General features: G+C 38.6%; 1 protein-coding gene across 2 annotated transcripts in view; it reads left to right on the top strand.

The window, feature by feature from the left end:
• Positions 1–13,421, top strand: part of TEX11 (testis expressed 11) — a 318,657-nt gene that overhangs the window by 214,296 nt on the left and 90,940 nt on the right. For both annotated transcript variants that reach the window (XM_059156761.1, XM_059156759.1), the window contains exons 21-24: positions 352–392; positions 2,401–2,487; positions 9,956–10,026; positions 11,461–11,577. In XM_059156761.1, coding sequence (XP_059012744.1) covers positions 352–392; positions 2,401–2,487; positions 9,956–10,026; positions 11,461–11,577 — 316 coding nt within the window. The remainder of the gene's footprint in view (positions 1–351; positions 393–2,400; positions 2,488–9,955; positions 10,027–11,460; positions 11,578–13,421) is intronic.

Below are 13,421 nucleotides of genomic sequence, written 5' to 3'. Positions count from 1 at the left end.
TAAAGTTTATTTGAAACAAGGGTTCTAATTCCCTTCTTCAAAAAAGAAAAAGCTTGAAAATCACAAAAATCACCCTCTGCTTTCAAATTCAGTGACCCTCAGCCATTGAAATCCTTTACTCAGAGTAAGAGTAGAAGGGGAAGACAGAAAAAATGTGAGAACACTGGGGAATGAGGAACAGTATCCTGTAGTGAAAAATAGGGTTGAAATGATAGGTTGGAACCTTGAACAGTGAAATTCACAATTTTGCATTATCTTTGCGTAGCTCTCTTGGGGTCTCATTTTGGTACTTTTTTGTAGTAAAGCTTTGGAATGGAACAGTAGGAAAATACTCTTTTCTTTATTTTTTAGAAAGAAAGAAATGGATAGACTTTTGACTTGCTTGAATACAGGTAAATACCGTCTTGGTTATTTTCAGTCCTTCATCTTCCCTCTGTCCTCTATTAAATTCTCCAGGTACATGACTCAGACAGACTTCATGTTTGAGTTAAGCTTCATGCTTTTATTAATGTTTGCCATAGAAGTCTACTTTGGTTTCTTTATTCACAAGCAGAGGAAAGTTTGTCATCACTAACATTCATTTCCAAATGTGATTTCTTCTCTCCTTTCATTCCAGTTTATTTTATTTAAAGATTTTATTTATTTATTTGACAGAGAGATCACAAGCAGACAAGAGAGGCAAGCAGAGAAAGGAAGCAGGCTCCCTGCTGAGCAGAGAGCTCCATGCAGGGCTCAGTCCCAGGACCCTGAGATCATGACCTGAGCCGAAGGCAGAGGCTTAAACCACTGAGCCACCCAGGCATCCATATTCCAATTTATTTTAAAGAGAGTTCCTTCTTTCCTTCTGTCCTTTCTGTCTGTCCTTATTGCTACTTGATCCTAACCTAAGAATAGAACAGGTGAAAAAGGATCAAGACAAATAAAAATGCTGTGCACCCTGTTAATTTTCATGCCCTCTGAATCAGATTCAGATAGTTTACTTTTTTATTTTGGAAACTTGTTTATCAAACTACCCAAGGCTGTGTCATCTCCTCTATCTACTAATAACTCCTCCCTCTTCACTTTAAGCTAACCTCCTAGCCACATCAATTTCTTTTTTCCAACGCTGTGCTTTCTTAGCCAGTGTCACTTTTGCCTAACAGCTCTTCCTATTTCCACTACCCAAGTACCTACTTCCTTGTGTCCAGAACATCTTAGAAATTCTCTTCTCTTTATTCACTAGTTCAATTTTACACCTCAAATACCTATCACTAAGATGTTAAATATAACAAAGTGGTTTAGAAACCAAGGCTTTTAGAAACCCAGGGGCGCCTGGGTGGTTCAGTCATTAAGTGTGCACCTTCAGCTCAGGTCAAGATCCTGGGGTCTTGGGATTGAACCCTGCACCGGGCTCCCTGATCGGCGGGAAGCCTGCTTCTTTCTTTCCCACTTCCCCTGCTTGTGTTCCCTCTCTTGCTGTGTCTCTCTGTCTGCCAAATAAAATCTTAGAAAAAGGGGCACCTGGGTGGCTCAGTGGGTTAAGCCTCTACCTTCAGCTCAGGTCATGATCTCAGGGTCCTGGGATTGAGCCCCACATCAGGCTCTCTGCTCAGCGGGAAGCCTGCTTCCCCCTCTCTCTCTGCCTGCCTCTCTGCCTACTTGTGATCTCTGTCAAATAAATAAATAAAATCTTTTTAAAAATCTTAGAAAAAGAAACCGATGTTTTCAAACTTGGCTGTTTGGTATTCTTACCTTTGAGAAGGGTATATGGATATGTAATAAATGTCTTGTGATGATGATAACATGTTCTGGTTCTTTGGTGTGCTTGCTGTGGGAGCTCAATAAGTATTACAGCAGCCTATCAATACTCTCCCAGTTCTCAATCTCCATTTCAGTCTTTTTTTTAAAGATTTTATTTATTTATTTGACAGAGATCACAAGTGGGCAGAGAGGCAGGCAGAGAGAGAGGGGAAAGCAGGCTCCCCACCAAGCAGAGAGCCCAGTGCGGGGCTCGATCCCAGGACCCTGGGATCATGACCTGAGATGAAGGCAGAGGCTTTTAACCCACTGAGCCACCCAGGCACCCCTCCATTTCAGTCTTTTTAATGATTGTTCTTATTCTTTTATTTCCTTATGTGTAAATCCTATCTTTCTGCCTCAGGTGGTGAATGATTAGGTAAAATTTTAAATCTCTCCAAAGATGTGTTTTTCCCCACCAGAGTTTGAGTTAACTGCTTCTTGGAGCTTTGGTAATGCTTTGTGTCATTTTAATTACTTTTTGGTATGTACCTATGCACATACATAAACAAAAAGAACTTTCTAATTTCAAACTCATGTGTGACTATTTTTAGGGCAGTAGTAATAATTTTGCTAGAGTATGAAGTAGAAGACCTCACTATAAAATCTTTCTGTTCAATGCAGCACTCCTGAAACTCTCCCAGTCTTTCAATGGAGAGGCCTCAACTTCAGACTCAAGGGTTAATGAAGCTCATTGGTTTCGAAAAATAGGTAAGAGGATATCCTGTAGCTATGGGAAGCTGGGTGGTGGTAGAATCAGACATAGGTGGATTCAAATTACGGGGTTTTTTTAAGAAGATTTCATTTATTTATTTGAGAGAGAGCGAGTGAGCTGGGGGAGGAGGAAAGGGAAAGGGACAAGCAGACTCCCCGCTGCCCATGGGGCCTGATCTCATGACTCTGAGATCACAACATGAGCTGAAACTGAGAGCTGGACACCCAGCCAACTGAGCCACCCAGATGCCCCAAATTCTGGCTCTTTTATGTGTAGATGTGGGTATAAGGATAACTTCCTTAATCTCAGTTTCATTATTTATTAAAGGAGAACAATTATACATACTTCATAGGGCTAGTAAGTATTTTAAACAAAACCATATATGTACCTGGGACATAGTAGGTCCCAGATAAAAATGAGGACTTACAACTGCAGGTCCCCAAGGCTATGCTCTTAAATTTAATATAGAATGCCTAACTTATCTCTAAATTTGATTCATCAAGAATAAACTATCTATGGGATGCCTGGCTGGCTCAGTAAGTACAACATGCAACTCTTGATCTCTGAGTTATGAGTCATGAGTTTGAGCCCCATGTTGGCCATAGAGATTACATAAAAAAATAAAAACAAAAAGTAAACTACATGCAACAAATTGGATGAATCTCACAAACATAATGTTGAACAAAAGTCAGACATTGATTTCATTTATATGTGATTTAAAAAGCAGGCAAAATTTTAATTTATGATATTAGAACTGAAGATAGTGGTTTCCCTTGAAGGGAGTTGGACTTGAATAAGGGTGGTTGGGTTGCTTCTGAGTTTTTGGTAATGATCAAGGTCTGTGTTGATTTGGATTGGTTACATCATTATATTCACTTTGAAAATTCATCAAGCTAACCAATTATAAGATGTGTAATTTACTTTATTAGGCTTAATTTCAGTAAAAACACTTAAAAATTGTAGAGGCAATTGCTTCTCGGCCTTTTGGCTGAGATCAAGTATAAAAATTGTGGAGGCAGTTATTACAGTTATTACTTATCAAAGTAATCAGGAGCAATTAAGCAGCAATGTCACAAAGCAGACTGGTTTTCGTGAATCTTTCTTCTGCTTTATGGGGTTTACTTGGACTCTAAGCTAGGAGAAAATGGAATAAACTCAGCAATCTGGCTTCTCAGAAACTTACGCAACTAATTGAAAGTAACACACATTTAAACTGTAGAAAGGTTTAATGACTTCGATCTTTTGGAATTTTGAAAAGTTATTTTCCAATACTTCTTTTACTGAATTTTAATTTTAATTTTCCAATGTGAAGATTATGCTTAATGTTGCCAGATGGAGACTTCCAGTGCTCTGTGGAAGATGTGAATATAACAATTTCTTTCAGCCTTTGATTCTAGGGTACCCTGTTCTTTGCTGAACTCTTTTTCTTTTCAAATTTTTATTTAAATTTCAGTTAGCTAAGATATAATGTAATATTAGTTTCAGGTGTAGAATTCAGCGATTCATTACTTACATACAACAACGAGTGTTCATCACAAATGCCTTCCTTAATACCCATCACTGTTTAACCTATCCCCCTGCCCACCTGAGCACCAGCAATCCTCACTTTGTTCTCTATAGTTAGGAGTCTCGTTTCTTGGTTTGCCTGTCTTTTTTTCCCCTTGTGTTGATCTGTTTTATTTTTTAAATTCCACATATGAGTGAAATCATATGTATTTGTCTTTCTCTGACTGACTTATTTCACTTAGCCTAATACTCTGTAGCTCCATCCATATTGTTGCAAATGGCAAGATTTCATTCTTTTTATGGCTGAGTATATATACCACATCTTTTTTTTAAAGATTTTATTTATTTATTTGACAGTCAGAGATCACAAGTAGGCAGAGAGGCAGGCAGAGAGAGAGAGAGGGAAGCAGGCTCCCCACCGAGCAGAGAGCCCAATGTGAGGCTCATTCCCAGGACCATGGGATCATGATCTGAGCCGAAGGCAGAGGCTTTAACCCACTGAGCCACCCAGGCACCCCTGTATACCACATCTTTATCTGTACATCAGTTGATGGACATTTGGGCTGTTTCCATAATTTGGCTGTTGTAGAAAAGGCTGCTATAAAAACATCAGGGTGCATGTAGCCTTTTGAATCAGTATTTCTGTATTCTTCGGGTAAATACCTAGTGGTGCAGTTGCTAGATCATAGGCCAGGTCTGTTTTTAACGTTCTGATGATCTTCTCCATGTTCATGAGAGATATTGGCCTGTAGTACTCATTTTTTAGTAGAGTTTTTGTTTGGTTTTGGAATTGGGGTAATGCTGGCCTTATAGAATGAGTTTGGAAGTTCACCTTCCTTTTCTATTTTTTGGAACAGTTTGAAAAGAGTAGGTGCTAGCTCTTGTTTAAGTATTTGGTAGGATTTCCCTGTGAAACCATCTGGCCCAGGACTTTTGTTTGTTTGGGAAATTTTTGATTACTGATTCAGTTTCTTTACTGGTTATCAGTCTGTTCAAATTTTCTATTTCTTCCTGTTTCAGTTTTGGTAATGTATATGTTTCTAGGAATTAATCCATGTTTTTCTAAGTTGTCCAGTTTGTTGGCATATTATTTTTAATAAGATTCTCTTACAATTGTTTGTATTTCTGTGGTGTTGATTGTTATTTGCCCTCTCTCATTTGTGGTTTTCTTTACTTGGGTCCTTTCTCTTTTCTATTTGATAAATCCAACTAGAGGTTTATCAATTTTATTGGTTTTTTTTCCCCAAGAACTAGTACCTGGTTTCATTGCTCTGTTTTTGTTTTTAAATATTTATTTATTAAGAGAGAGCACAGCAGAGGGGAGGGGTAGAGGGAGAGAGGAAATCATGGAAAGACAAGAGGCTTGATCTTAGGACCCTGAGATTATGACCTGAGCCAAAACCAAGAAATGGACACCCAACTGACTGTGCCACCCAGATGCCCCTTCATTTATCTGTTCTACTGTTTGTTTTTTTTTTTAGTTTCCTTATAGTTTATTTCTGCTCTAATTTTTATTATTTCCCTTCTTCTGATGGCTTTAGGCTTCATTTGTTGTTCTTTTTCTAGCTAGTATAGGTTTAAACATAGGATGTTTATTTGAGATTTCTCTTCTTGAGGTAGGCCTATATTGCTATATACTGCCCTCAGAGGACCGCTTCTGCTGTATCTCAAAGGTTTTGAACCATTGTGTTTCCATGTATTTTTTTAATTTCTTCTTTGGTTACCTGGTTGACCCATTCATTCTTTAGTAGCATGTTGTTTAACCTCCATGTATTTGTGGCCTTTCCTAGTTTTTTCTTGTGGTTCACTTCAAGTTTTATAGTGTTATAGTCAGAAAATATTCAAGTTATGATCTCAATCTTTTTGTACTTGTTGAGGCCTGATTTGACCTAGTGTGTGATTTCCTCTGGAGACTGTCACATGTGCACTTGAAAAGAATGTGTATTCTGCTGCTTTGGGATGAAATGTTCTGAATATATTTGTTAAGTCCATCTGGTCTAGTGTGTCATTCAAAGCCATTGTTTCCTTGTTGATTTTCTGCTTAGATGGTCTGTCCACTGCTATAAGTGGGGTATTAAAGTCTCCTACTATTATTGTATTATTACCAATGAATTCCTTTATATTTGTTAGTAATTTTTTATATATTTGGGTGCCCAAATTTTGGTTGCATAACTATTTATAATTGTTAGATCTTCTTTTTTTAATTAAATTTAATTTTTTTTCAGTGTTCCAAGATTCATTGTTTATACACCACACCCAGTGCTCCATGCAATATGTGCCCTCCTTAATACCCACCACCAGGCTCACCCATCACCCATCCCCTCCCCTCCAAAACCTTCAGTTTGTTTCTCACATCTTCTTGCTGGATTGTCCCCTTTGTTATTATATAGGACCCTTCTTTGTCTGTTGTTATAGTCTTTGTTTTAAAGTCCAGTTTGTCTCATATAAATATCGATACTCCCATTTTTTAAAAATATCCCTTAGTAGGATAGATGTTTCTCCATGCCCTCACTTTGAATCTGCAGGTCCTTAGGTCTAAAATGAGTCTCTTGTAGGTAGCATATAGATGGGACTTGTGTTTTTATCCTTTCTGATGCCCTATACCTTTTGACTGGAACATTTGGTCCATTTACATTCACAGTAATTATTGATAAGATATGTATTTAGTGCCATTTTATTGCTTGTTTTGTCATTGTTACTGGAGATTTTGCTTGTTCCTTTCTAGTCTTTGTCATTTTTAAATTTCTCTTTCCCACTCAAAGAGTACCCTTTAATATTATTTGCAGGGCTGATTTAGTGGTCACAAACTCCTTTAGTTTTTGTTTGTCTGGGAAACTTTTTCTCTCTCCTTCTATTCTGAATGATAGCCTTGCTGGATAGAGTATTCTTGGCTGCAGATTTTTCCCATTCTGCATGTTGAATATATTATGGCACTCCCTTCTGGCTTGCCAAGTTTCTGTGGAGAGATCTGCAGCTAACCTTATGGGTCTTCCCTTGAAAGTTAAGAACTTCTTTTGTCTTGCTGTTTTTAGAATTTTTTTCTTTATCACCACATTTTGCAAATTTAATTACAGTATGTCTTGCTATTGGTCTGCTTTTATTGATTTTAATGGGAGTTCTCTGTGTCTCCTGGATTGGTATGTCTGTTTTTTCCCTCAGATTAGGGAGGGTCTCAATTATGATTTCCTCGAATAAACCTGCTTCCTTTTCCTTCTCTTCTTCTTTTGGGACTCTTGTGATATGAATGGTATTACATTTGATGGAATCACTGAGTTCCCTAAGTCTATTCTCGTGATCTATAACTACCCTTTCTGTCTTTTGTGCAGCTTCATTATTTTCTATTATTCTATCTTCTTTATACTTAATTGTTCCTTTGCTTCTTCCATCCTTGTCATCGTTACATCCAGTTGGTTTTGAATCTTAATTACTGCATTTTTCATGTCTTATTGTTTTTTTAACTTATATCTCTGCAATAAAGGTCTTCCTGAAGTCTTCCATGCTCTTTTCAAGCCCAGTGTGTATCCTTATGATTGTTGCTTTAAATTCTGTATCAGGCATGTGACTTATATCTGTCTCGATTATATCTCTAGCCATGACCTTTTCTTGTTCTTTCTTTCTTTTTTTTTCTTGTTCTTTCTTTTGAGATTAATCCCTCCATCTTGGCATTTTGTCTATGTCTCTTTCTTCTGTGTGTGCCTGTTATGGTTCCTGCTCCTGAGAGTAATGGCTGTATGAAAAAGAGGTCACCTAGTGCTCACGGCCTGGGCACTAAAGGGAGTATCTCTTATATGTGCTGTGTGCACTCTGTTGCTGTGGTTTGACTGCTTTATTCCTCAGGTCATTTGTCTGCAGAGACATGCCTTGCCTGCAGCGGACATTGTTTGGACCTTAGCCAGAGTGTAGGGAGTGTTTTGTTGTTGTTTGTTTGTTTGTTTTTTAAAGTTTATTTATTTGACAGACAGAGATCACAAGTAGGCAGAGAGGCAGGCAGAGAGAAAGAAGGAAGCAGGCTCCCTGCTGAGCAGAGAACCCGATGTGGGGCTCCATCCTGGGACCCTGAGATCATGACTTGAGCCGAAGGCAGAGGCTTTTACCCACTGAGCCACCCAGGCACCCCATGTAGGGAGTTTTAATTAGGCAGGCTCTGGTCTGCTTGTTAAATGAGACCTGATGCTACTTCTACTAGAACTGAAGAAGCCTTGCAAAACTTTTTGGTCGGTGGTTGAGGTTCATGCAGAGGTTTCTGCTGGCCTTCCAGGGAAGGGGCCTGCTACACTGGGATTGAGGCACACTTGCCAGAGTAGGGCAGTACCAACAGAGCACAGTGGGGCCAAGACTTGGTATTAGCGGGTTAGGAAGCCAGTGTTGATGCTGTTCTGTTTCCTGAAGTTCATTTATGCCGAGGAGCACGGGAGGGGAAAGGCATCAGCCAGCTCCATTTTTCCTGGAGTGTGGTTTCCGTGCTTGCTGTTCTGAGGGAGTCACTCCCAGAAGAGCGAATAGTTTCCTCTTGTATATACAGGCATTTTTCAGATTGCTCTTTTCACACTGTCTCCAGGTTGATTGCCTGCCTGAAGCAGTGTAGTTCACTTTGGGCTCTATCCTAGCCAAGTGTGCTAACCACTGAAACTCCAAGCTTTAGCGAACTGGGTAGCAGGGACCTGCTCTTGTCTTCTGGGGAGAGTCTTGCTCTGTTGGGGGTGATGCAGGTTTGACCCCGAAGGGCAGCTGCCCCAGAGTGCAAGGAGCAGAGCAACCTAAACAACCAGCATCCTGGTTAGCTGCCCTCAGCATGTATCTCTGCCTATGCTGGGGGGTTAGGGGGCGGAAATGCACCTGCTGGCTCGCTTTTTTGTCCCTGGAGAGGCAACTCCTAGAATGAGACCTCTCACAGATGTGCTCCAAGAAGAGTGCATAGTCTCTCCCCATGTGCCAGAGGCAACCTTCACATTGCCTTGTCTTCCCCCAGGTTTACTTGCCTGCCTTCTTTCCAGGAGTGCAGCAGTGCCCTTATGGCTCTATCCAAGCCATGCCCACGGACCTCTAAATATCCAGTCTTTGAGCCCCACTGGTGGCAAAAACTCACAAAAATCAGCCCCTCTCATTTTCCTAGCCAGTGGCTTTGGGGAAGTGTTCACCTTGTGCATATCCCTGTGTGCTCCACTGTCTCTTGCCTTTCTCCATAACCAGGGCTCCCTCCCCTCCACAGCACCCATGACCCATTTCTCCTTAAAACGACATCTCCGCACATCCTGCCTTCCTCAGTGTGGACTCTTCTCTCCCTCTGGTTGTGCAGTTTGTTCTGCCAGTGCTCGGGTTGATTTCTTAGGTATTCAGAATCATTTGATTAGTTATTTAACTGTGTTCAAGGGATGAGGCAAGCTGCTATCTTAGCTCCCCACCTCTTTGTCGAATTTTAACATACTTTTATGAATTCTGGTGGTGAACTCCTTGGTGATCCTTATTTTTTAGAGGGATCTATTCCAACTAAGAATGTATTATATGGGGGGCGCTGGGGTGGCTCAGTGGGTTAAGGCCTCTGCTTTTGGCTTGGGTCATGGTCCCAGGGTCCTGGGATTGAGCCCTGCATCAGGCTCTCTGCTCGGCAGGGAGCCTGCTTCCCTCTCTCTCTCTCTGCCTGCCTCTCTGCCTACTTGTGATCTCTGTCAAATAAATAAATAAAATCTTAAAAAAAGAAAGAATGTATTTCATGTTCCCAGTTTTTATTTTAAAAAAATCAGCACTACCTCCATTAGTTACTGGCAAGATTCAAAGATTGGAAGTTATAAAAGTCTCTAAATTTACCTGAAAAAATTTCTCTAAAAATCTAAAGTTAGCTTTAGAAACTAATGAAACTCCTCATTAGTATATTAATATTTAAAAATGTAGGTAGTAAAGATTATAATGGCACAGATTAAACAGATTTTCATAATCTTATCATTTCATATTAACTTTCAGCTTGGAACTTGGCTGTGCAGTGTGGCAAAGACCCAGTGGCAATGAGAGAATTTTTCATCCTCTCTTATAAGGTAAGTCTCTTCTAGTAAGTATCTCACGAATGGACCACAGCAAAGATAGACCACTGTGGCTATTTTCAAGGGCAAAATATAAAGGGACATGGGCTTTTAATCTAGAAACTTTTAAAATACATGTCTAAACAGTAATGACCTAAGGAGCATTTGTTCCTTATAGGATACAATGTGCAGATATGAAGCATTTCTCCACATAGCAAAATATTATAAACAACCATCAGAGAGATTAAAGTTTTACCATAAGAGACTTATTTCTTTGCTTTTGAAGGAATTCAGTCTCTCAGAGTCCTATATTAAAATATAACTCTCTTTAGGAAAGGAATACTCTTAAGTTGTCAATCAATAAAACATTAGGAAGGTTTATAAATCTGTAGGAGTGTAGAATAGTTATCTGGGGAAATGAGGAGGTAAAAATAATACTAAGAATCTTGGGCCTACTTTATAATTTTTCGTAGAGCAGGTTGTTTGTGTAAGGATTTATAAGCTTACTTTGCAATTATAAGCATTTTTAAATAGTCATTACTCTCCAAGGTCAAGATTAAATGCCAGAAAGTAAGCAATATTGACGAGAAAATAAAAGGAGAGGGGCTAAGAATGTCTCTCTTACACATTCAGGAGTATATCATCTGATATGTTGATTAAATGTTAAGAGTTTTAGAACTAGAAAGAACTATAGAGATAATCTAGCATAACTCCCTCATTTTATGTATTAGTAACCTGAGACCTAGAGAGATAAGGTGTTTTGAAATGCTGTTAATTTAGTGAAAGTGATGATTATGATCACTAAACGTTTTGGGAGATGAAAAAATAGTCTTTGAAAGTTCAGGTATAATTGCCATTTAAATTAGGTGAAATGAATTAGTTTTAGTTTGAACATTTGTGATAGCACTAGTAGGGTTCTATGTAAGAATTCCAAGGGCCTTAGAGGTTTATTGTAGTAAAAGCTGGGAGTTTTTTCTAAAGTTAGAGGACAAGGCTTAATGATGAGGTTATGCCTAATAATGCTTGTCAAGATTTGACATTGTATCTTTCAACCATGACAATATATGTGCTAATTTCAGCTCTATTCAATACAAAGGGGAAATCTATTTGCCAGGGGAAAAATCACTTAGAAATTACAACATAAAGCAAGAAATAAATCACTAGATAGAAATACAGGGCCAAACGACAGTACCTATCACTGGGAAGATAGGAAAATTGCAAAGAAATGAAGCTTTTTATCTCCAGAAAGGTTCTTAAAAACAATGGGAAGTAATATAAAATTAAAACCGTAAATCAGTGTTTATAGTCTATATCATTTTTAAGGTGAGATGTGTTTTTCCAGCTGAATTTTTTCATTCAGACAGGATGTTGCTGATTTTCATTCTGATTGTTTCTGTTCACCTGGCAGAATTCACAGTATTCAATGATGTTCTGGTTATTTCTTATCAGCTGTCCCAGTTTTGTCCTTCTGATCAAGTAATTCTGATTGCACAGAAAACATGTTTACTTATGGCAGCTGCAGTTGATCTAGAGCAAGGGAGAAAAGCTTCAACAGCTTTTGAACAGGTAATGTGCTACCTTCAAAGAAAACACAAGAAAGAGTTTAGTGTGCTATTTGGTGTGTTTGCCTTCCCTGATGCAGTTCTTTCTGATTCTCTTTAAAGAACCCTTTCATCCTTTCCAGGAGCATCTTGATTTCAAAGGTTTGTAATGGTTCATTCCTTCCTAAGAAAAGGTCACATTTGGCTTAGCCTCTTCTTTTAAAAATATTGAGTATCTCTTCTTTTAAAATGCCTCTTCCCATGGACCACTCTTTCCAAATCTGTTTTTAGATATTCTTCATCATCTCCCTGCAATCATATGTGGCCCATAAGAAAGACTTTTCTCTATTTTTGTTACCTTTTACACATTCTCTAAGGAAGAATTTTTCTATCTCCACAGCTTCAGTAGCCAGCTCATTATTTACTTGGATTGTTTTTCTTCACTCTAATTGCATTTGCTTTCTTTGACCCACACCCTTAAGTATTTTATCAGTAATTCAGTTTTAACAACAAAAAGAATTCCTACCTTTGCCTCAATTCCACTCCTAGCTTTGTTAAACCTTACCCCTTTAAGAAAATGCCAACATTAACATCTAAGAAAATTGTCTCCAAGCTGGACCACTAGCATTTTTGGTATGATTTTAAGATCTGGTTCTCTCTGCTTTTACTCTCTTACCTAGACAAAGAAAACTTCCCAATTTCCCATACTTGCCAGCTTTTCTTTCCAAATGGTACAAAATCCTTCTTGCTGTTTATTTCCTTCCTTCCGTTAATTGCTTCTTCCATGTGATTCTTCAGATCTGGAACAAACTGTCACCAGATCTCTGCCAGCATATTTCCCTTCCTTTCTGTTCCCTGTTGACTTCAACTCAAAAAATATTTGAGTATTAAGTAGTTTGCTAGGTACTAGAGATAAAGAAGACAAAATCCTTAACCTTGAGAAGTAAAGGGACCTCTTTTTAGAAACCTTTCCATTTTAAAAGAATGTGAGAAAAGAATCTTATGTGCCCCAGAGCAAAACCAAAAACAATCATTTTGCTTCTTAAAAAGCATGGGTAAATACAATTTTATTCTCAATAAGGCCTTGTGTTTTACTTAAAAAGAGTAATAACTTCCTAGTTTTCACGTAATGCTTTTAACCTTTTTAAAAAGTTTTTCTCGGTCACTCAGAGTCAGTTGAGCATGCGACTCGATTTCAGCTCTAGTCAGGATCTCAGGGTTGTGAGATTGAGCTCCGCCCCACACTGGGCTCGGAGCTCCGCAGGGAGTCGGCTTGAGATTCTCTCTACTGCTTCTCCCTGTCCCTCTGCTCCTCCCTCCATTCGCACACTGCACTCTCTCTGGAAAATAAACAAATCTTTTTTTAAAAAGTTTTTCCCTTAAATTGGTGGTCCTGACTTTGTTAAATTTTGTATCTTAATGAATAGAGATCAAATTGATGTGAGGGAAATTTCACAAATTCTTAAGTACAGTCCTTAATTGTTTTGTTTGTTTCCAACAACTGTTCTTTTTTGTGTTCTTTCTCTTGCAAATGTTAATGGTTTCTAAGAACTCTAACCTAGTAACCCTTCTATAATCTTCTTTGCTTTTGAAAGAATATCTGTTTAGGTAATGGAAGATGAATTTCTGCCTTTTACCATCTGAGTCTGGTCCCTGTAAATTAGACCGTGGTGTTCTGCTTGTCTAATGAAGAATTGTTGAATTCTGTTCTATTTATCTGCTCCTTGTTCTCTAAAGGCTCATAAATTTGAGTATTTCCAAATAAGTAGATGATGAAGGAATGTAGATGGAATGTATAGTTTTATCAACATTATCTTTACTCTCCTGAGTATGAGCTGCGGGGAAGTGAGGGATGCTTTAAAAAAAATA

The sequence above is a fragment of the Mustela lutreola genome, chromosome X (assembly GCF_030435805.1).
Source record: "Mustela lutreola isolate mMusLut2 chromosome X, mMusLut2.pri, whole genome shotgun sequence".
Classification (NCBI taxonomy): domain Eukaryota; kingdom Metazoa; phylum Chordata; class Mammalia; order Carnivora; family Mustelidae; genus Mustela; species Mustela lutreola.
This window is presented reverse-complemented; position numbering and strand designations above follow the sequence as displayed.